The 24,359-nt window shown below is 33.8% G+C and overlaps 1 protein-coding gene across 5 annotated transcripts in view; it reads right to left on the reverse strand.

The window, feature by feature from the left end:
• LRRC49 (leucine rich repeat containing 49) overlaps positions 1-24,359 on the reverse strand; it is a 201,012-nt gene that overhangs the window by 67,637 nt on the left and 109,016 nt on the right. For all 5 annotated transcript variants that reach the window (XM_074294661.1, XM_074294659.1, XM_074294660.1 and 2 more), the window contains one exon: positions 5,913-6,060. In XM_074294661.1, coding sequence (XP_074150762.1) covers positions 5,913-6,060 — 148 coding nt within the window. The remainder of the gene's footprint in view (positions 1-5,912; positions 6,061-24,359) is intronic.

Below are 24,359 nucleotides of genomic sequence, written 5' to 3' on the forward strand. Positions count from 1 at the left end.
AAGAGTTCCTTATAAACTACTTCTGACCAGCTCTCTAACCCCTTGACCATCTATGGAATGAGAATTTGGGAAACTACCTCCAATTCAAAATGTCCCTAATGTCTACCTCTGGCATACTGGGAATAGCTGGTACTGGTGCTGTCTATTTAAATGCACTCCAATCTCACTTCAGTGAAATAGAATTTTCTTGTTAATTTTCCAATCTGTCTTGAGCTTGAAAATTGTTTCATCCCATCTTTTTGTTAATTCTGCCATTCTGGAATTTGTTTTATTGAATTATTTTAATTTTTCTTAGAGGTAAAGCTGGGAAAGCTCAAGAAAATCCCTACCTTTACTTTGCCATATTGGCTCTACCCCCACCCTCCTTCCTTTCCTAAGAAGCTCAATCCCTTTTTTTGTTTGTTTGTTTGTTTTGTTTGTTTGTTTTTTGGCTGACAAATTGGGGTTAAGTGACTTGCCGTCACACAAGCTAGGAAGTGTTAACTATCTGAAGCCATATTTGAACTTAGGTCTTCCGGACTTCAAGGCTGGTGCTCTATGTACTGCACCACTTAGCTGCTCCTCAATCCCTATTTCATAGGGATTCATAAGTCTCTTTCCAAACCTTTAAATTTTATCTTAGATCCCCAGTCGCAAACCTTGAGTTTGAATCCCAGCTCAGGGATTCCCCCAGGGAGGATAATTCACCTCTGAATCTCAGGAACCTCACCTGCAAAATGAGGGAGCTTGTTTAGATTATTTCTAAATCCCTTGCAAGCTCTAGATATATGATCCTATTTGTAAGGAATTCCACAAAGGGTATCTTTATTCTGGAAGAGTATAATGAATTTATATTTCTTTCATGTTCTTATAAGAATTCTTTCTATCTCATCAATTTTTTGTGGTAAGTGAAATAAAAGGTATTATATGTTCACTGTCTGTGTTGTAGCTTTAATAATTTTTTTTCCAGAAAAAGCTTTGCTATTCATATTTGGGGAGATCTAGACACAAGCTTAACTAAATTTTGTTTTAGAGATCACTCTGTAGTTTTATTCCACAAAGCAACATCCTCTAAGATCAGATCCCTCTGACTAAAATCAGTCCATTTAAAATCATTGGAGAGTAAAAGATAAAGATTAGGGAGCGGGGTTGTTCAGGATTTGAAGGAGCTGACTTCTAACAGACCTGAAACGTTCAATCCTTTCTGAGAGCCCCACACATCTTAGGGGCTCATCTAAGTTGGGGGTTTGTTTGTTATGAATAGTCCTGATGTGAGTTAAGTCTTGAGATTCAATTTTAACTATTCTGCTCCACTGGAAAAACTTTAGATTGCTTTATTATAATATAGGGCTACATTAGGATAATTTTCACATGGATCCTTATTTATAGTGTATCACTATGTATTTAAATGATCTATTTATAAATTTTTGAGTTGCTCTATTGCTTCAGGCCTTACTGGAGAGATCTTTATCCAGTTTAGCCTGGTTTCTCACTTGGCTAGAAATGGTAACTTATGGTCAACTTAATTCCTATTGGAAGAACCCCATAATCTTCAGAGCTCATCCAGGACAAGATTCTTCTGAGTGGGAAACTTTTTTTTTCCTTTTCTTTATCTAACTTGTGATATTATTAATATTTGTTTTATTTTAATATTATTTTTTCCTAATTGTTTTGGGGTAAAACAAGGCCTTAGAAAACACTAAGATGGCAACCTATGAGAACCTTTTTAAATGACTAGGATAATCTCTGGGACTAACAGCTATGGAAGGTTTAGAACCTCACAATAGACTGATAATTTGGGGAATATCTAAGAATTGTGCATTTCATGGACTTTGTAAAGATTCAGTGCATGAAACTTGAAAAGCAATCAAGAAATGAGCTTAGGAAACAATTATTGGAATCTCCCAAGGTCCCCCCAAAACCATCCAGAACTAAAGATATGAATGAATTTGTTCAAAAGAAGGCTAGTTCAGTTTTCAGGGGCAGCAAACCTGGAAACAGTATAATAAGAGTGATCAGGATTCTTGATTAATCCTAAATCTACTATGTCAGAAGGGGTACCTTCCGTAAAAGTAGAGAGATACCTTTCCTAAGAGGACATGGAGAAATCCTCTGGTGATTTACCAGTGACTGGGGCTGCCTCCAAAAGGACTGTTGATGGAGAGTTGGAGAGACAGACTCTGGTCAGATGAGCCACCCTCTCTGGCCTCTAAGAGTGATCTGTGTAAATGGCCCACCCCTTTTACCTTTTTCCTTTTTAGATACTTTTTCTTCTTTGGACTTCCAGAGCTGAGTGCAGCAAAGAAGTATGATGATATGGCCAGGTTCTCCCTTCTACCCAAAGGAGGCAACTTAAGGGAGGAGATGTACATAATGGGTGTCCTGTGCTTGCCTTGAGAAGCTTGAGAGGGCAGTTCTTGGACACCAAGATCCTGGTTGCTTTCTTATGAAATTCCAGTTCCTTCTCTGAGCAAGTGAGAGATTAGTGAGCCTGAAAATGGCAAGTTTTCAGCCTTTAGGTAACCTCTTGGGTAATCCTGAGTTTGAGAGTTCCCGATTTTGAATGTTGAGCACCAGAGGGAGGCAATTTCCTTAATATCACACTTCTTGGAGAAGAGAACCACAACAGGTTTTTCCTACGGTTGGAGGAATCAGCAGATCTGAACCTTCCCAACTCTCCATGACATTTCTGTGAGTCCAAAGTGAATGGGAAATATTTATTTATTAGTCCCATAAAAATGTATCTACTTTCTGGGGTAGTTTAATGAATATTAAGGTATTTTGTATTGTATATTTTGTATTTACTTAAATATGTTCATATTATTTCATCCAAAAGAATAAAAGCTCTTCAAAGACAAAAACAGTCTCATGTTTTGTCTGTGTACCCTTAATGCTCAGAACATAGTAGGTACATAGCAAATGCATATTGAAATGGATGAGTAAATCATATGATTTCCAACAACCAAATCACCCCCATTATTTAATACACAGAAAAAGTGCCTCACTTCTCCTGAATCTCCAGACCATTTCATGGCACAGTGAAAAGAAAACAGGCTCTGGAATCAACAGTATGGGTTCAAATGCCACCTCTGATGAATACCAATTATATAAAAGTCATTTAATTTCTATGGACCTTAACTTCATCAGTAAAATGAGGTTAAATGAGATGACCTCTAAGAGCTCTAAATCTAGATTTACCAGTTCAGCTTTATATTGTTCTTTACCCTGGTATCTCTTGAACTCTCAGGTAAAACCTTGTTCATGTTTTATCAAATACCTACTTATTACCTTCAAATTTCTGTATCTGTTCTCCAATTCACAAATCAAAAAAGTTAGTTTCCTAATTTTTTAATTAAACCATGTCTTTTTTGTATACACATATTTATGTATAAATAAACACATATATTCTCTAACACTGTAGACAGAAGTAATTTTACAAATGAAAAAATTGTAAGCAAATAAAATTACTTTTTAGGAACATAGAATTACTCAAATTGTCTGACATTAGGAGCAATATCTATTGACTAGGCAATAATTTCTCAAGTATTTCTCGAGATATTGATAAATATAAGTAAAAGCAATAGTCATCATTCACTTCTCAGTCCCTTGCTATCTGGCTTCCGACCTCATCATTCATCTGAGACAAATCTATCATAATTACCAATGACCTCAATTTATTGTTAAATCTAATTGCTTTTTTTTCAGTTTTGTCTTCTAATTCTTTCTTCAGTATTTGACATTTTGAACCAATTTCTCTTGAATATGCTCTTCTAGATTAATAATTAAAAATTAAAAAATAACTAAAATTGGGTCTGGTTTTATGAAAAATAAAATAGATTAACCATTCATTAATTTGGTTTTAAAAATGAAGAAGAAAACCAAATTACTAGCATCAAAAATCAAAAGAGTTAAAAAAAACTACCAAAGAAGATGAAATTAATGCAACAATTAGGAATTATTTTGCCTAATTATATGCCAGTAAAACTGAAATGTATGAATAATTATGCTTTTAAAAAATGCTATCCATCTTAAAGAAAGAAATGATGCACCCTAGATGCAGATTGAAACATTCTTTTGTGTGTGTGTGGGGGGGTTAAACTGTGTTTTCTTTCACAATGACTAATATAGAAATATTTTGCCTATCTGTATATTTGTAACCTATTTCAAAATGCTTGCATTCTCAAGGAGAAAGGATCAAGAGAAAAGAATTTGTTATTCAAAATCAAAAGAAATTATTTTTACATGTAACTGAGAAATACTTAACAAAATGAATAAAACAAAAGAAAAGAAAAGAAAAGAAAAGAATATTTTCCTTCTGGAATTCTGGAATTCTCTTTGTTTGCCTTCTGCCTATCACCTATCTGACTTTTCAACTTTCGTCTTCTTTGCTAATATCATGTACAACACACAGACTATCTATAAGTAGATCTCCAAGGCTCTATATCCTAAGCCATCTCTTCCCTCTCTCATGTTCTTACTTGATGATCTCATTAGATACCATGGGTTTCATTATCATCTCTATGCATAGGAATCATGGATCAGCTCCAGTTTTACATGACTAATTGCCTGTTAAACATTTGGACCAAAATATCTCACAAGCATTTTAAGTTTGACATGTCTAAAATAAAGCTTATTATTTTCTCCAGAAACCAACCTTCTCTTTCAAGCTTGCTATGCCAAGGGCACTACCCTTTTTTTGGTCATTCTTGACTGCTTACACTCATTTCATTTAACTCCATTTATTTCATGTATGTAATCAATAACCAAATCCTGTCATTTCTTACTCCTTTGTCTCACTCCTACCCCCAAATCTTTACTCATAGCTACCATTCTAGTTTAGGACTTTTCCTATAAAAGAGCAGTAAAGGCAAAACTCTCCTTTGGCTCCCTGACCCAAATCTCTTCTTACTCCAACCCATCATCCACAAAACTTGACAGCATAACTTTACTACTATGAAGTTTTGATAATGACATTGACCTACTTCATAAACTACAGTGGCACCCTACCACCTCTCATTTGAAGTTCTCATAGCCTAGCCCCAATCTATCTAATATTATTCCTTTCACGTTCCCTACAGCCAGAAGAATTTTCTTCTTGTTTTTCTCAGATGGCAGATTCCTCCTCTATCTGTACCTTTGCATTGCTTTTCCTTTGTGCAAGAAATGCAGTCCTTTCTTATTTTCTTTTAGAATCTCTAGGCTTCTTCAAGATTTGACTCAAGCATAATATTCTATAAAATTTATAAATTATAGATTATATATATATATATATATATATATATATATATGATCTATAAAGATTTCCTGATCTACTCTTCCCTCCCCACTTGTATGCACTCCCCTCAGTAAATCAACTTGTATCTATTTTTCTTATATATCCATATATGTAGATGTTGTCCTCCTCAAAGAAAGTAAGTTCCCTGATGCCAGGGATTATTTCATTTCTATCTTCTTATCTCAAATACTTTTAGCACACAAGGCCTGAAGGACACATAATAGAAGCTTAATAAATGCTTTTTCTAACATGTAAAATTTCAGATAATGAAGTCTATGCAAAATGTAGGAACTAGGAAATTCATAAGACAAAGATAGATATGATTAAGATTTTAAAAGGGGGGCTACTTTGAAGAAGATGGCATTATTACTTATGGACAAATTATCAGAAGAATATTTTGGGGAGCAATAAAAAGAAAAAGATTTAATTTAGTATTAAATTGCAAGTTGAGGCTTGGATAAAAGTAGGAGATACATTGAGGAAAATGTAAAAAACAAAAACCAAACCCTCTAATATTTACATAAAATACAAATATATATTTGCTAGAGTCCATTTAAATTAAGAGGGCTTTGACACCAAGCCCAAAAAATCCAATTTCTTATCCTAGAACAAGAAAAAACAAACCAATTTGTTAACAAATTTAAGGGATTTTTCTTACCGTGATTCTCTTCATATCCAGCTGGCGGAGTTGCATCATATGCAGAAGGATAGTGTGTTTGTACCATGACTCTTGAGCTATTGGATTGCCATCAAGAGTGATGTCTGAGAGTGAAGTTGAGTCAGCAAGGCACAGAATATCTTCAAAACTACAGAAGAAAAGAACAACAAGTGATCATTTTCTTAAACCTTTAAATAAAATTTCTGTTTTTCATGGAAGTTAACTGCAAACTTTTATTATCTTTTTCAACCCCCATGTTAAATTTTCACTTTATATTTTCATTTTTATTTAAATAGCTCTTTGAACCTTCTAGAAACTAGTTGTGATAGAGTAATAGAGGAGGGATGTAGTCACCTCCCCAATTCCAGTTCCTCAAGACTTAGTTATTTAAAAACCCCAAAGGGCCTTCTGTGACTGTATCAGTTGAGGTAAAGGAAAGAATGTAATGAGAATTATATTTCAGTCTTTTAATACTAGCTATTAAGTACAAAAGGATAAGCAAGAACAAAGAGGAAAAGACACACACACACACACACACACACACACACAAAAACACACACACCCCTCTTTACTTGGGCTATACATCTCTAATATGGGAAATTATGTCTATTAGTTGGGACCAACTCTAGATTGACTCCTATTTAAACTATCTTCCCTTTGAAAGTTTACCGTGCATTACTCTATGAAACTTAAAAGTCATCTACCCTGATTTAGAACAATAGAAACAATTTAATTGCAGTACAATTATTTAATTGCAGTACAGTTCACCCAAAAGAGCAGCAACAGGCTACCCAAGATCCATGGCCCTCAGAAGCATGCTCTTGCCCAGCCTATAATATCTCTTGAATATTATGAGTATCATTTTTCATACGTCCCTAACTACTAACTCTGTAACTAATAATTTCCCACCATCTGTTTCTCTCCCTACACTGTAATCTTACCACTCTAATTTCTAGAATTCCACTTCCATACTGAAAAATATTCCCTAAATCCTGGACTAATTTCTTTCTTATATGCTCCTTCCATCTACTATTCCTCATGGAAACCTAGCTCTCTCAATGACACTCCATCTCTGGCCCTCCATACCCCTCTCCCAAATACGATGATTCTGAAATGGAAGGGACAGGAAAGGAGTCAGAATATGCTTTTTTTCTCATTAATACTTCCAGTCTCTCCTTTTATCACAATAATTCAGAAAAACTCTTTCAAACAAACTTTCTATCCAATCCAGATTATGGTAGCTATTATATATTGATTGCCCAGATTATCTGTCCTCCTTTCTGAAAAGTTCAACACTAGGGTGGAGCCAAGATAGTGGAATAAGGCAGGAACTTGCCCAATCTTTCTCAAACTACTCCAAATTCCTTTAAATAATGATTCTAAACAAATTTTAAAACATCAGAACAACCAAAAAGTTGGATAGATTCAAGTTGCTAATGGCAACTTAGAAGCTCAGCAGAAAAAGATGGGAGTCCAGTGTGTAGACCTGGACTCAGCGCTAGTCCTGGGTTGGCCCAATCTCAAAATCAGTGGCAATACTGGTGGCTTCCAGACTTCTTAGCTCAGAAACACCAAACAGGAGTTGGAAGGTCAGCAGAAAAGGTCTGTGGAACCAGAATGGAAACCCAGTGAGCAATCCCAGCACAGGCCTGGCCCTGTCCCCAGTCCCAGGAGGGATGATCTCTGAATCAGCAACAGTGCTGGAGGCTTCTGGATCTCTCAGTCCAGAAACACTAGGGAGGACTCAGAAAGTCAGTGGAGAGGGACTGTGGCAATGGGGTGGAAGTCTGGTGTGCAGTTCCAGTGTAACCTCAATCCCCAGCCCCAGCCCAGCCCAGCACACTGGATCTTACACCACAGTGGGCCAGGACACTCCTAATAGCTCCAGAAGAGAAAAGAGTACTTGTGGTCAGATTCCTAGAAGAATTTATGAAAACAGCTACACAAAACCCTGTAGCTTGAAATAATGCACCATCCACTCTGGAAACAGAACTGTAACAAAGAGTTAAAAGTAGAATAATAGGCTAGAAAAATGAGCAGAAAACAAAAAAAGTTTCTGATCATTGAAAGCTATTAAGGTGACAAGGAGGATCAAAACACACATTCAAAACACACTCAGAAGATGATAAAGTTGACGCTCCTATATCCAAAGCCTCCAAGAAAAATAAGAATTGGGCTAAAGGCCATGGAAGAGCTCAAAAGGACTTTGAAAACTGAGAGATAGAGGAAAAATTAGGGAAACAACTGAGAGAAGTGGAAAAGGAAATACAAAAAGCTAATAAGGAAAAGAATGCCTTAAAAAGCAAAATTAGCCAATTGGGAAAGAAGTAAGAAAATAATTCCTTTAAAAATAGAACTGAGCAAATAGAAGCTAATGACTTTATGAAAAATCAAGATACAATAAAGTAAATGCCTCAAAATGAAAAAGAAAAGAAAAGAAAACTGTGAAATATCTCATTGGAAAAACAATTGACCTGGAAAATAAATCCAGGAGAGATAATTTTAAAATTATGAAAGTCATAATCAAAAAAGAGTCTGGATATCATCTTTAAAATTATCAAGGAAAACTTTCCTGATATTCTAGAACCAAAGGATAAAATAGAAACTGAAAGAATCGACCAATTATCTCTTGAAAGAGATCCCAAAATAAAAATTGCCAAGAATACTATAGTCAAATTCTAGAACTCCCAAGCATCCAGAAAGAAATAATTCAAGTGTAGTGGAGCCACAATCAGGATAACACAAGATCTAGCAGCTTCTATATTAAAGAAACAGAGAGTTTGTCATATGATATTCCAGAGAGCAATGGAGCCAGGATTGCAAGCAAGAATTACTTACCCAGCAAAACTGAGCATAATCCTTCAGAGGAAATGGTGGTCATTCAATAAAACATTCAATGAAACAGAACTGAATGGAAAATTTGATTTTCAAATATAGGACTCTAGAGAAGCATAAGGAGGTAATCAGGAAAGTGATATCATAAGAGATTTAATAAGATTTATCTGTTTATATTCCTACATGGGAGGATGATACTTGTAACTCATTAGAATGTTCTCATTATTATGGCAGTCAGAAAGTGTGTGTGTGTGTGTGTATATATATATATATATATATATATATATATATATATATATATATATATATATAGACAGGGCACAGATGAGTTTAATATGAAGGAATAATATATATTTTTTTAAATGATGAAATTAAGGAGTAAGAGAAGAATGTATTGGGAGAAAGGGAAAGAAAGAAATGGAATGGTGCAAATTATCTGCCATAAAAAAAAAAAGAGGCAAGAAAAAGCTTTTACAGTGGAGGGGAAGAGAGGGAGGAAAGAGTGAGTAAATCTTACTCTCATCATAACTGGCTCAAATAGGAAATAATATATATATTCATTAGGAGGTAAAGAAATCTATCCTACCTTTCAGGAAATTAGGAGGGAAATGGATCAGGAAAGGGAGGAGTGATAAAAGAGAGGGCATTTTGGGGGAGGGAATGGTCAGTAGCAAAACAATTTTGAGGAGGGACAGGGTGAAAAGAGAGAGAGAATAAATGGGGAAAATATAATTAGCAATAGTAATTGTAAAAAAAAATCTTTGAAGCAAGTTTCTCTGATGGAATATTATTTTCTCTGGGAAATGATAAGCAGAATGCTCTCAGGAAAAAGAAAAGAAAAACAATCTGGAAAGTCCTCCACGAACAAAGTGAAATATACTATATACAAAGTAATAGCAATGTCCTGGAATGACCAGCTGTAAATGGCTTTTTTATTCTCAGTAATACAATCATCCACAACTACTCTGAAAGACTTATGATGAAAAATCCTCCTCATACTCAGAGAAGGAATTGATTGAGTCTGAATATAGATTGAAACATTTTATTTCTTTCTCTCTCTTTATTTCTCTTTATTTTTAACTTAATTTTTCTTGAAGGTTTTTCATTAAGTTAGTAAATCTATGTTTTCTTTCACAATTGGACTTTTAGGGAAATGTTTTACATAAACTTCACATGGGGTTTCTTAATTTGGGTGGGGATAAGGGAGAGAAACTAGAACTTAAAAATCTGAAAAACAAATGAAAAAAATTGTTCCGAATATAATTGAGGAAAAATATCAAATTAAAAAATGCATGTTAAAAAGAAATGATAAGCAGGACGATTTCAGAAAAATCTGGAAAGACTTATATGAACTGATGCTGAGTGCAATGAACAGAATAAGGATCACATTGTATACAGTAGCAGCAACATTGTGTGATGATCAAGTTTGATAGATTTAGCTCTTCTCAGCAACACAATGATCTGTAGAGGACCAGTACTGAATAAGTCCATGTACAGGAAGAGTCTGGTCTAGTTATTACTTGAGACCTGCTCTCTATAAGGGCACACAGTTCAAAACATTGACTCACTATCTCCCAGCAATGAATGAAAGATGTACTCTGATAAATCTAGGATAATTTTGGTGAAGAATGCATGTGACAGGAACAAGGCATCCCGAACTATATTATTTACAACTGTTATGATAGGTACATTGTTGCCATTAGTTATTGTTATTTATGACTCTGTTATTGTTACTGCTAGTAAATTGCTTAAAGTTAATGTCAAACTGAAATATCAAAGTATGGTGTACTGGAATGTACATAGTGCCACCTAGAGATATTTGGTGCTAATGCAATATTATCTAAATTCTGGTTTTAATACATTAGCTTAATCCTGGTATTAATGTAGCACTAGCCTAAAGTTTATATACACTGACATTCAGATTAATAAATAGATTGACAACAACAAAATTCATATGGAAGAATAAAAGGTGGAGAATTGCAAGGGAACTAATGAAAAAAAACTCAGAGGAAGGTGGTCTAAGTGTACCTGATCTAAAGCTATATTATATAGCAGCAGTCACCAAAACCATTTGGTATTGGCTAAGAAATAGACAGGTAGATCAGTGGAACAGATTAGATACAAAGGACAAAAAAGGGTACATCTATAGCAATCTAATCTTTGACAAACCCAAAGATTCCAACATTAGGGATAAAAATTCATTATTCGGAAAAAAACTGTTGGGAAAACTGGAAATTAGTATGGCAGAAATTAGATATGGATCCACACTTAACACCATATACCAAGATAAGATCAAAATGGATCCATGATTTAGGCATAAAGAGGGAGATAATAAATAGATTAGAGGAACAGAGGATAGTCTACCTCTCAGACTTGTGGAGGAGGAAGAAATTTATGACCAGAGGAGAACTAGAGATCATTATTGATCACAAAATAGAAGATTTTGATTACATCAAACTAAAAAGTTTCTGTACAAATAATACTAATGCAAACAAGATTAGAAGGGAAGTAACAAATTGGGAAAATATTTTTAAAAACAAAGGTTCTGACAAAGGTCTCATTTCCAAAATATATAGAGAACTGACCATAATTTATAAGAAACCGAACCATTCTCCAATTGATAAATGGTCAAAGGATATGAACAGACAATTCTCAGAGGAAGAAATTGAAACTATATCCACTCACATGAAAGAGTGTTCCAAATCACTACTGATCAGAGAAATGCAAATTAAGACCACTCTGAGATACCACTACACACCTGTCAGATTGGCTAAGATGACAGGAACAAATAATGATAAATGTTGGAGGGGATGTGGGGAAATTGGGACACTAATACATTGCTGGTGGAGTTGCGAAAGAATCCAGCCATTCTGGAGAGCAATCTGGAATTATGCCCAAAAAGTTATCAAACTGTGCATACCCTTTGACCCAGCAGCGCTACTACTGGGATTATATCCCAAAGAAATACTAAAGAGCGGAAAGAGACATATATGTGCCAAAATGTTTGTGGCAGCTCTTTTTGTTGTAGCTAGAAACTGGAAGATGAATGGATGTCCATCAGTTGGAGAATGGTTGGGTAAATTGTGGTATATGAAGGTTATGGAATATTATTGCTCTGTAAGAAATGACCAGCAGGAGGAATACAGAGAGGCCTGGAGAGACTTAAATCAACTGATGCTGAGTGAAATGAGCAGAACCAGAAGATCACTGTACACTTCAACAACAATACTGTATGAGGATGTATTCTGATGGAAGTGGAAATCTTCAACATAAAGAAGATCCAACTCACTTCCAGTTGATCAATGATGGACAGAGGTAGCTACACCCAGAGAAGAAACACTGGGAAGTGAATGTAAATTGTTAGCACTAATATCTGTCTGCCCAGGTTGCATGTACCTTCGGATTCTAATGTTTATTGTGCAACAAGAAAATGATATTCACACACATGTATTGTACCTAGACTATATTGTAACACATGTAAAATGTATGGGATTGCCTGTCATCGGGGGGAGGGAATAGAGGGAGAGGAGGTAATTTGGAAAAATGAATACAAGGGATAATATTATAAAAATATATATATATAATAAAAAAAATTTAAAAAAATTAAATAGATTGACAAGTTCCTCCTGGCTCATGCATATTCATTTCATATCTACAATTTTCCTCTTCACTGGAGCTGGACTTCTATAATGATTCAAGACAATTTCAACAAACTTAGGATGAAAAATGCTATCCAGAACTATGGAGTTTGATTGTAGATCAAAGAATGCTATTTTCACTTTTTTTGTTTTCTTTTTTATGGTTTTTCCTTTGTTTGTCCTGATTATTCTTTTACAACATGACTAATATTTAATATATGTGTATAATCTATATCAGTTTGCTTGTTGTCTTGGGGAAGGGAAAGGGAAACAAGAAAGGAAGAAAAATTTGAAACTCAAAATCTTGTAAAAATGAATGTTGAAAATTATCTTCACATGTAATTGAAAAAATAAAATACTTTTAATGGGGGAAAAAAAGAAACTTGCATAATCTTGTGGAAACCTGAGTATTTCTACACTAGTAAGTTTTAAAAGTTGATGTAAAGGGGCAGCTAGTTGGTATACTAAATAGGGCACCAGCCCTGAAGTCAAGAGGACCTGAGTTCAAATCTAGCCTCAGTCACTTAACACTTCCTAGCTGTGGGACCTTGGGCAAGTCATTTAACATCAATTGTCTCAGGAAAAAATAAAATAAAATAAATTTTAATAAATAAATAAATACATTTTAAAAAGTTGATGTAAAGTAAATTTTTAGGTTTCTGCTATTTAAAAATAAAAAAGGAAAAAAATCAGGGCAAAAAAAGATATATTCTTTAAAAAATAATGACTACATAGAAAAAGATAATGATAAATGTCAGAGAGAATGTGAGAAAACTGAGACACTAATGCAAGTTTGGTGGAATTGTGAAATGATCCAACCATTCTGGAGAGCAATTTGGAACTATTCCCAAAGGGCAATAAAACTGTGCATACCCTTTGATCTAGCAGTGTCTCTACTGAGTCTGTATGGCAAAGAGATCACAAAAAAGGTTTATAGCAGCCCTTTTGTGGTGGCAAGCAACTGGAAACTAAGTAGATGCCCATCAAATGGGGAATGGCTGAATAAGTTATGGTATATGAATGTAATGGAATGTTATTGTTCCATAAGAAATTATGAACAAGCTGATTTTAGAAAGACTGACATGATTGAAGGAGAATCATGAATATATTGTACCCAGTAATAGCAATAGATGGGAAACTTGCATGGTCAGCGTGGTGGTGTGAATATTTATATGTGTAACTAATATAACATGAATTAAGGAGACTAAGGAATTGGGAAGTTAAGGAGTCTTAAGGAGCATCAAGACTGATATTGAAGTCTCCTTGTATAAGAGCAGGAGTTGGGGTTAAGAAAGGAAGATGGGGAGGAAGGGAAGATAGTGTTGAACTTTTAAAAAAATTATTTAAAAAATGTATTTTGTTTTAATTATACATGTATATTAACTTTTTAAATATACATTTCTTTATGAATCGTGTTGGGATAGAAAAATCAGAACAAAAGGGAAAAACCATGAGAGATTTTTAAAAAACACAAAAGAAGTGAAAATAGCATTGAATGTAAATCAACACAGTCACATGTATGAATATTCACACACTGATCTCATTATTGCAAACAAATATTCCAATTCTCTAATTAAATACACTGACATTGACATTCTTTTATCTGATCATAATGGCCTATCATTCTATTTCTCCCTATGTCTAATCCTTCTTAAATCTATTCTTTTGTCTTATTCAATATCAATAATCCTTCCATTGTGCAGTACTTTTTCAGATTATTACTTTTGCCCTGACTTCATTTCCTTCCCTTTTCAATCTTGACCCCATAATTAATCAATTCGATTGTATACTGTCTTTTATTCTCAATCCTTTGGACTTCCTGTCCTATCAATACTCATTCTTGATCACATCTCAGCCTCTGCCACCTACCATCTGTCTTATCCATTCCTATTCATATTCTGGTAAACAGATCTGAAATATTACACTACCACTCTGAGTGGGTATATTATAAATTCATGTTATCCATTTTCAACCAGGCCCTCATTGTAGCAAGACAATCTTTTTTATTCTTCTCTAATTATTTCCCTAACTTACTAAAACATACATTTCCCCCAAACACTCTCAACATCTTCTCTCTGAAAGTTTCCCATATATTCCCACACTCCCAGCTAATAGCCTTATCATTTACATTACTTGGAAAATTTAGAATATTTGAATTACATACCCTCTTTTACCTTTCTCTTCATCTTAAAACCCCTGACATCATCCTTTCCCATTCCAAAAATTTCAACAACTATTATCTTCAGGACATATAACAAATAAAGATTACATCTTTATTTGCCCTATCTCACAAGTGCCCATAAAGCCAAGATGATATGAAAAATGCTAAAGATTGAACTCTGGATCAGAAGTAATATAAGAAATAGCAAACATCTGATAAGTGGTAGTTCAAGGATGAGGAAAAGTTGGATGGCTTAGAGGATACAATGCTGGGCCAAGAGTCAGGAACACCAGAGTTCAAATTTGACCTCAGACAATTACTAGCTATGTGACCCTAGACAAAATCACTTAATCTGTTTGCTATAATCCACTGAAGAAAGAAATGGCAAAGCACTCCCACGGGCAATACTGGCATAATATGGTTCAAATGGTCCCAAATGATTTTTTCCCAAGAAGTCTTTCCTGATTCTTTTCATCTCAATTAGCATGTCTCTGTACCTTCTTATAGTACCTATGCACTATTTTTTAATATAATTTTTTTGTTTTCATCACATCCTAACTAGATTTAAAACTTTACAGTCATGAATTTCTTGTCTAAATTTCCTATCTCCCCTCATGAATGACACAGTACTCTGTATTCAGAAAGCATTTAATAAATATTTTATTGTACTGATAAGCTCATGCTTTGGGCATTACCATCACTAAACTAATACATTTCCACTAACTCTTCCAGTAAGCCAAGACCCAGAGGGTCAAGAAAGCACAACATGAAAGGGAAAAAACTGATTCTAGTCCTATCTCCCATTAAACAAACAAACAAGGAGGTAAGCAGCTAGTTCCATTTCCCCCCCCCCAAAAAAAAAAAAAAATCTCCTCAGCTAGGCAGGGCTTATACAGTAGATTTCATTTCAATAATGGCAGATGTGTTTCAAAACAAAATAAAAAACAACCACCATAAAGTAAACTTTGCCTTTTGTTTTCTGATTTTTTTTTAATTCTATTTTAACTAATGTACTTCTTTGCTACCCACATACTGTTGTCAGCCTAATGAACCTGAACCCAATGCATGGTACATGGGGAAACCTGAGCTTATATCTTTCTACCAAACCTGCCTTATCTAAAAACTGCTGTGGCTAGAGGGTACTTGTTTATTGTGCTTTGACAAGGTCAGAGCTGGGACTGTCTTATTCTAGAGCTCCAGACTCTCCAATAAGAAAGAGGGACTTTTTTTTTAAATTAAAGCTTTTTATTTTCAAAACATACCCATAGATAATTTTTCAACATGGACTCTTGCAAAACCTTGTGTTCTAAATTTTCCCCCTTTCCCCACCCCCACCCCCCACTCCTAGATGGCAAGTAATCCAATTTATGTTAAACATGTTAAAATATGTTAAAGCCATTATATGTATACATATTTATACAATTATCTTGCAGCACACACACAAAAAAAATAAGATCAAAAAGGGAAAAAATGGGAAAGAAAACAAAATGCAAATAAACAACAAAAAGAATGAAAATGCTTTGTTGTGATACACATTCAGTCCCCACAGTCTTCTCTCTGGATGCAGATGGCTCTCTTTATCACAAGATCATTGGAACTAGCCTCAATAATCTCACTGTTGAAAAAGTCACATCCATAATTGATCATTGTATAATCTTGCTACTGCTGTGTACTTATTGCCGGTTCATAGCATCAGTTCATGTAAATCTCTAGTCCTTTCTGAAATCAACCTCCTGATCATCTTATAGAACACTAATATTCCATAACTTATTCAGCCATTCTTCAACTAATGGGCATCCATTCAGTTTCTAGTTTATTGCCACTACAAAAAGGACTGCCACAAACATTTTTGCACATGTAGGTCCTTTTCAAAAGAGGGAAAATTTAGAACAATATCTAATAAGAACTAACTACTCCTAATTTCCCATCTTAGCCACAGAGATGGTCATACTTTTGATTTTGCCACCACCCTCACATGTTCAAATTCCATGTTTACAAACTTTGAAATTCCCTTATCTAATTATAATTATTGCATTCTGCCTCTCTTTTTGCCTTATAACTCCAAAGTTTGTTCATTCTCATCATAATGCCTCAATCCCTTCTTATTGTTTATCCTTCATTCTCCAAGAGAATCATGACTTCAGGGAGGTAATGCTATGACATGCAAGTGAATTGGATTTAAGTGAAGGAGGCCTGTTTAAAGTCACTTGTCTCACTTTCCCCTCCAGAGCCACCTGGGTCCAGTAGCTAGATAGAAATCAGGAACACTGAAGATGGCACCTTGGATGAAATGGGAGACCTTGGCCTTTTTTAAGCTGTCTTCAACAATTCTCAACTAGGCTAGATAGCAATTGAGGCAAAGAATTTCCTCTTTTCTAGTCAAAAAACCAAACAAATAAATAAATAAATCTGAGAGTGGAAAAATAAAGGTTTCTAGTCAAAGCAGACATGATTGTTATTTACATTCTGTATATTACATACAATCAGGACCCTAATGACCAATGTTGCTTCTGGTGTGGAAAATCCTTCCATCAATGTATATAAACAACTTTTTTTTTTTCTTTTTTTTTTGTAAATTACAAAATTTAGAGAACTACATAAGACTTAAGAGTTAAATCATTCACCCATGGATAAAGGAAATGAACAAGCACTTTTCAGACGATCAAGCACATACATTTTTTATGACCACTATCAGAATTTGCCTTGTTCTATCCCTAAATCCCTTAGTTATTTACTAAGACATTACCTCTGAACAAGCTACAATTTTCTCTCTTTCTCATCTTTATCCCTTTCATGAACCTATTAATTTCTAAAAATCCATTGTCCCCTTATCCTATCATCTATCCCCCACCATTCATTGCCTTTACTCCTATTTACCAGCTGCCAAAAGGAGATAGGGAAAATCATGAAACCACAGAGTGGATCAACTACAAATCTGTTACATCATCTCAATTGAGTTTTCACTGCAGCAAAGAAATCCTTTCATATCTCCCAATTAACTATTAACTCTATTAAATGTTAATCCTATTAACTCACTATCCTACTCAAGCCTTTTCATCCCTCCTCAAACTTTCCATAGCTACCACTGCCCTCACCCCCTCAAGTGAGTACCTTTGTCTCATATTCTACCAAAAACAAGTTGAGACCATAGTCCAGAACTACTTCTTCTCCTCAATTCCTGTCTCCTAGATATTGTCTGCCACTATCTTCACCTTCACTTCTTCATCTCATAAAATGAAGTAGCCCCTCTTTTAGGACAAGGACATTAGGACATTTATGTGCTAATAAATCCCCTTGTATTCCATCTTCTCCAGCAGAATGCCCCTTCTATCATCCTTATTCTCACTAGTGATAGTACACATTCAAAGAACAGCATTTGGGTTAAAATCTCTGTATATATAATAGGGGCCCATGGTGAATATTCAGGAGTACCATGTAGTACCATCTTGGGTCATGATAGAACAATTTGAAGACAACTAACAGTTTCTTCTTCAATCTTTTGCCCTTTTTCTTATGTGTTCCATGCCATGAAGCCCAAGAAAAAGTCAGAAAGATGAGTACAACCACACCCATATAGATGGCTGTGGTATAAAAGATACTTTCATAGTCTCCAAGCATCTTTCTCATTTTTCTAAAGTCTGACTTTCCCTAAAAGTCATTAGAGTAGACTTGTCCTTAGGAATGGAAATCAAGCAGAGATACTGTGCTGTGGGAAAGGAACATTCTACATTCTAACTCTCAATTGCATATAGCGAGGTGATCCAGAATCACCCCCAAGACTCTAAAGAGAAATATGGAAGACACAGTGATCCTTAAATCAATAGTTGATCTTGGAGTCTTTTGAGTTTTTTCACGAATTGAGGTTAATTTTTTGTTTTCCTTTAATAAATTCCATACCCCATCATCAGCATATTTAAGTATGGGGGAATCACTTAATCACTAGAACATATATCAATTAGATTGGTCTCTTTATAAGCAAGTTATTCCTGTTATCCCCATTACTGTGAATTTCAGGATGTCTTTTGCAGGGGTCATAGGGAACTAGAATATATTTGGAACTCAAAACTTTATAAAAACAATTAATGTTGCAAACTATCTTTACATGTAATTGGAAAAAAACAAAATACTGTTTCCAAAACAAACAAAAAATCCACAGACTTAAAGAATAGAATCAGGAGAGAAGTAAGCATAGCTGGACTGATAATTTCCTCAAATGGAGATTCTAGGTAAAAATTCATTAATAAGTAGAAGAGAATACTAGAAGGACAAAGACATCTTCATGGTGAGAAAGTAGTAGCTATGGTAGAGGTAGAGGCAGAAAAGTCCAGACATTCAGGAATAGATTCTCCAGAAATTCCTTCCACAACAGTTCTTTTCTCATTTAGCCTTTTCTAGGTCTACAGGATATACTTTTAATCACTTTTAAATCACTAATGCTAATATTTATTAAGCATCTACTATGTGCCAGGCACTGTACTAAGCACTTAGGGATACAAGTTCAAATTTTCCATCATTAAAGAACTCTGCCATTTCCTTTTGGACATTCTTAGCCTATTTAATCTTGGACCTCACTGTCCATTTATAATATGTTAAAGTTACTGATGATGTTAATAGGCTTTCCACACAATTATACATCATAGTTTGGCCAATAGTCTTTCTTGATATACTTGATTTTTCCTGTACAAAATGAATTCTTTTGAGTGATTAACAATTTTACTTAGGAGACTTTGCAATGTTCCAGGAATCAATGCAATCAACACCATGCCATTTATAAACTTGATTATCAGGTGGACTATAAAATCTATACTTAGTCCTTCAATTATGTCTTACACCACTTTTCATCCATTTATCAGTGATAACACCCTACAGTTGGTTAATACCTACCACATATTTTTCTATTCCCTTTAGTTTAGCTGGAATTTCAATTCTTCTAGAACTATGGTATTCAATGATTTGTAGCAATAAAGCACCTTTTATGGTGATATACTGGTGATTAAGGGAATAAGACTTTAACAGTAGCAAACAGTAAGAAGACTGAAATTCGTATGAGATCTATCAAATATAGCCCAGCTAAAGTCTCCTGCTAATCAATTCTGGGGTCACTTCATTATTCTGTATGTATTATGTGTTTAGTGTGTGTGTGTGTGTGTGTGTGTGTGTGTGTATTTTAATCAATTTTGTCTTTCTAATATGCCTAACCCAAATATTCTGGATTTTAATGAGAAAATGTTCAATATTCTGGGATATATGCAATTCATACAATGCTAAAAACTGAGTCATCTAAAGAAAATTCTTCTGTCTGAACCTATGGAGGATATTTTCCACCTTTGAGGAACATATCTCCCTATTTAACACTCCATTTAACATCAATACTTAGTGGATCACTGTTTATTACTCTAGCCTTAGTCATAGGTTTCATATGATTTCAATCCATATATACAAGAAGGAGCTTCTTTAATGCAGTTTTTAGGACTATATTTTGAATGGATTTGCATTTTTTTTCTTAATCAGTAAAAAATAAATACAATGGCACCTTACATTCTCTATCTCTCAGGCAACTGTTTGGCCATGAAAATGTGGCTGACTACAGAAAAGTGCCTATAGGATTTCCCTTCTTCCACCTCCCAACTTTATTAAGCACAGTTATCAAAAAATTTGGTACTGGTTAAAAAACAGAAAAGTATATCAGTGTAACAAACTAGACAAAGGAGAATCAGAATCACAGAACTCAATAATCCAATACTGGTTAGATCTGAAAAAAAAATGTTCTAGGAAGAATTTCATATATAATAACAACTGCTGGAAAATTGGAAACTAGTCTGGCAGAAATTAGACTCAGACTAACATATTCCACAATAAATTCAAAATAGATATGTATTCTAAATTAAAGAAAATACCACTAAAACTTAAAAAGAGAAGCAAGGGAAACAAGAAAAATAAATCTAACAATTACTAAGAATTTGATATGCAAGATATATAAACAACTTATATGATTATTTAAGACTAAAAACCATTCCTCAAGAGATAAGTGGTCAAACAACATGAACAATTTTCAAAAAAACCCCTGCAAACTATTAACTATATAAAAGAGTGCTCTAAATAACAAATAAAAATAATGAAAATCGAAACAACCCTTAGGTTTCACTTCAAGACCAGCAAATTGGCAAAACATCAATATCAGCAAGACTATGGTAAAATAGGTTTACTGGTGTGTTATTGATAGAGCTGTGAATCAAACAACCACTTTAGAAAGCAATATGATATTATACAAATAAAGTGAATAAAATGTCCATATCATTTGACTTCAAGATTCTAAAGCTAACCATATGCCCTAAGGTGGTCATTTACTCATATAAACATGATTCTAAAACAAACTAAAATATGATAGTAACACTTATTGTGGTAGTAGTACTGAATGGGAAAAGAAAGTAGACATCTCATCAATTAAGGAATGACAAACTTATAGCACAGGAATGAAATGGAATATTACTATGCTATGAGAAACAAATAAGATGTAGACAGAGAAGCATGGAAAAACTTATATGAATTAATGTAAAGTAAACAATCAGGAAAATAATACACAAAGTGATTAGAACAATTAAGTAGAAAGGATGATTGTTCTTTTTGTGCTGATTGGCACAAAAAAAATTTAAAGTTGCAAAATAAAAAGACCAAGCATAACCCAATAAAGACCAAATAAAAAAGATATGAGAAGATATTCTTTTGCAGAAATTAGAAGTTCACAGATATGCAGCATTATTTATAAGGTTATTTTTTTCCAATATTTAGATCAGTTTTGATAAATTTCTTTCTTTTTTCTAATTTTTTTTCTTCTCCTCTTCCCCTAGAGTTCTTCATAATATAGGATGGTTTTCTTGGAGGGAGTAAAAGAGGCAATCAGGCAGAAATTTAGGCAACATAAAAGTCAAAGACATCAATAAAATCTATTTTTTTAAAAAAGGAAATTGCCTATGAAAATTTGTATATTTCCTTATTTATGTTACTTAGAATGTCACTGACATAAAAATTATTTTATAGAAATGAGAAAACAGGCATATAGATCAATGTTCACTTATGTCATTATTTTTTCCATTCTTCTGAGATTTCCCATCCAAGATATAAGACAGACATGTCATTTTTTAAAATATCTATAAATACAAATGTTTCATATTAAAATTTATAGCATATCAGATTACATTAAAATAAGATTGTGATCCCTGTCAGATTGGTCAGTATGACAGAAAAAAAAAGGAAATAATAAATGTTGGAGACGATACAGGAAAATTGGAACACTAAGGCACTGTTGATTGTGAATCCAACTTTTATTCTGATAAGCAATCTGGAGCTTATATTCAAAGGACTATAAAACTATGCAAACTTTTTGATTCAACAATACCCTTGCTAGGTCTGTATTCCAAAGAGATCATAAAAAGGGGGAAAAGACAAAAATATATAATATAATACAAAAATATTTATAGCAGCTCTTTTTGTGGCAAAGAATTTGAAATTGTGGGGATGCCTATCAATTGGGTAATAGCAGAACAAGTTGTGGTATTTGAATGTAATGGAATACTATTGTTCTATAAGAAACAATAATATAATAAGCTGGTTTCAGAAAAGCCTGTAAAGACTTACATGAACTGATCATGAGTGAAATGGGCAGAATTAGGAGAACATTGTACATAGTAACATCAAAAGTGTGTGATGATCAGCTATGGAGACTTATTTCTTGTCAGCAATACAGTGATCCAAGACAATTTCAATGGACTTGAGATTAAAAATGCTATTCACATCCAGAGAAAAGCACTGTGGAGTCAATATGCAGATCAAAGCATGCTATTTTCATTTTTTTTTCTTTCTCAGAATTTTTCCTTTAAATTCTGATTCTTCTTTCACAATATGACTAATGTGGCTTAACATGAGTGTACATGTATAATATATATCAGATTGCTTGTTGTCTTGGGGAAGGGAAAAGGGAAGGAAGTGAGGGAGAAAATTTGAAACTCAAAATCTTACAAAAATGAATATTGGAAACTATATATGTAATTAGAAAAAAAAGATAATATTAAGTCGGGGAAAAAGTGGTACCCAGAACTCTACGAGGTTTTCTAGAGAAAGATAGACTAAAATGAAACTCTAGAAGAACACAATCCTCTAAAGAAAAATTAAGTACAATGTTACATGTAAATCTGCTTTCTCCAGAGTCACTAATGATCTCTTCATAGTCAAATCTAATGGTCTAATCTCAATCCTCATCTCCTTAACTTCTCAGCAGCACTAGAAGCACTGACACTTAACTTTTGACACTGGTTAATCATCTTCTCTTCTTGATGTTTTCCTTGAATGTCAAGTCACTGTTTGATCTCTCCTACATATTTTATATTCTAACTTTGGTAGTTATTTGCAATTCTGTCTTATTTCCTTTTATTAGATTGTAGGCTCCCTGAAGCCTAGGACTATAGTTTTTTTTTTTTTTTTTCATCTTTATCTGCTCAGCATTTTGTGCAATGAAGTCATTTAATATATTTTTGTTGAACTGAAGTTGCTCATGTTTTTCAGCAAACAGATGTTCTCAGCAAATTCAGAAGCATATATACAAAAATAGTTTAATTCACATTGCATATGTTTAATAATAGCTTAATTGTTCACTTACAAATATGTCTGGAGAAAGGCTATGGCTTCCTTAATGTTAAATAGATTTTGAAATTAACATTATAAAAGTTGCTAATTATAACAACTATTCTTTTGTAGAATTAAGTTTATATATTAATTACTAAAAAGGGAAAAAATTCTTCCCCGAATCCTTAAAAAAAATTCTAAGTACAGAAAAAACAACATGTTGCTATTTTACAAATGCATATCATAACAAACTAAACAAACTCTGGAAATTTAGATGAGCTTTAAAACTCCATCTGTTCTGCATCTGTATTTGAAGTGCAGCAAAAATGAAGAGATAGGAATGGAAAATCTTTGTTAACCTTGGAAGGCACTGCCCTGCCAACTACTGCCAAATCAGCTGTTAGTGTTGACATCCATACTTAAGTCTGTGTACTCTGAATAGCTTTAGAGTAAAATAAATCCATATTTGATAGAAGAGACTGATTGTAGAATTTCATTTCCATCTGCAATGCATTCTACCAATAATCATGCCAGGTGTTTCTAGAAATGTTTTGACAAAGTAAAGGATTTCCCTAGCCAAACAAAATATCTTTTCAAACACACACATACATGTACCCCTAATGAAAATTTATGAGGCACTACCTAATCAGAGAAAATTATAATCATATATTTTTAAATAACTAGAAATGGAACAATCATACCAGGATAGTGGTGGCTACAACATTCTCTTTGTCCCATTTGTAGAGACACTAGTCTCTACAGCAGTGCATCTTATCTTAGAATCCATGAATATTTTTAAAAATATATATATTGATAAATATATTTCAATATTATTACTTTTCCTCTCTAATACTCTGCTGTTTTTATAGTATGTACTTAAAAAGATTCTGAAGAGGAGGTCTATGGACTTCACTAGATTGCTAAAGGGGTCCAAAAAAACAGTTAAGAAGCCCCGATCTACAGCAAAGCAAAAAGATAAATGCATACTTTTCCAAAGTCTATCATTCAACATAAAACCTGACATTCCTTTTTTTCCAGATTACTCATATATTTGGTTATAAAATTTTTTAAAAACTAGAAAAAACAAATTAGAAATCTAATAAGTAAACTTACAACTAATAAATAAAACAAGGAACTGGCTTTATGAAAGAAAACAATATTATAGATAAACCCTTGATTAATTTGATTTTAAAA

This window comes from Sminthopsis crassicaudata, chromosome 2 (assembly GCF_048593235.1).
Source record: "Sminthopsis crassicaudata isolate SCR6 chromosome 2, ASM4859323v1, whole genome shotgun sequence".
Classification (NCBI taxonomy): Eukaryota; Metazoa; Chordata; class Mammalia; order Dasyuromorphia; family Dasyuridae; genus Sminthopsis; species Sminthopsis crassicaudata.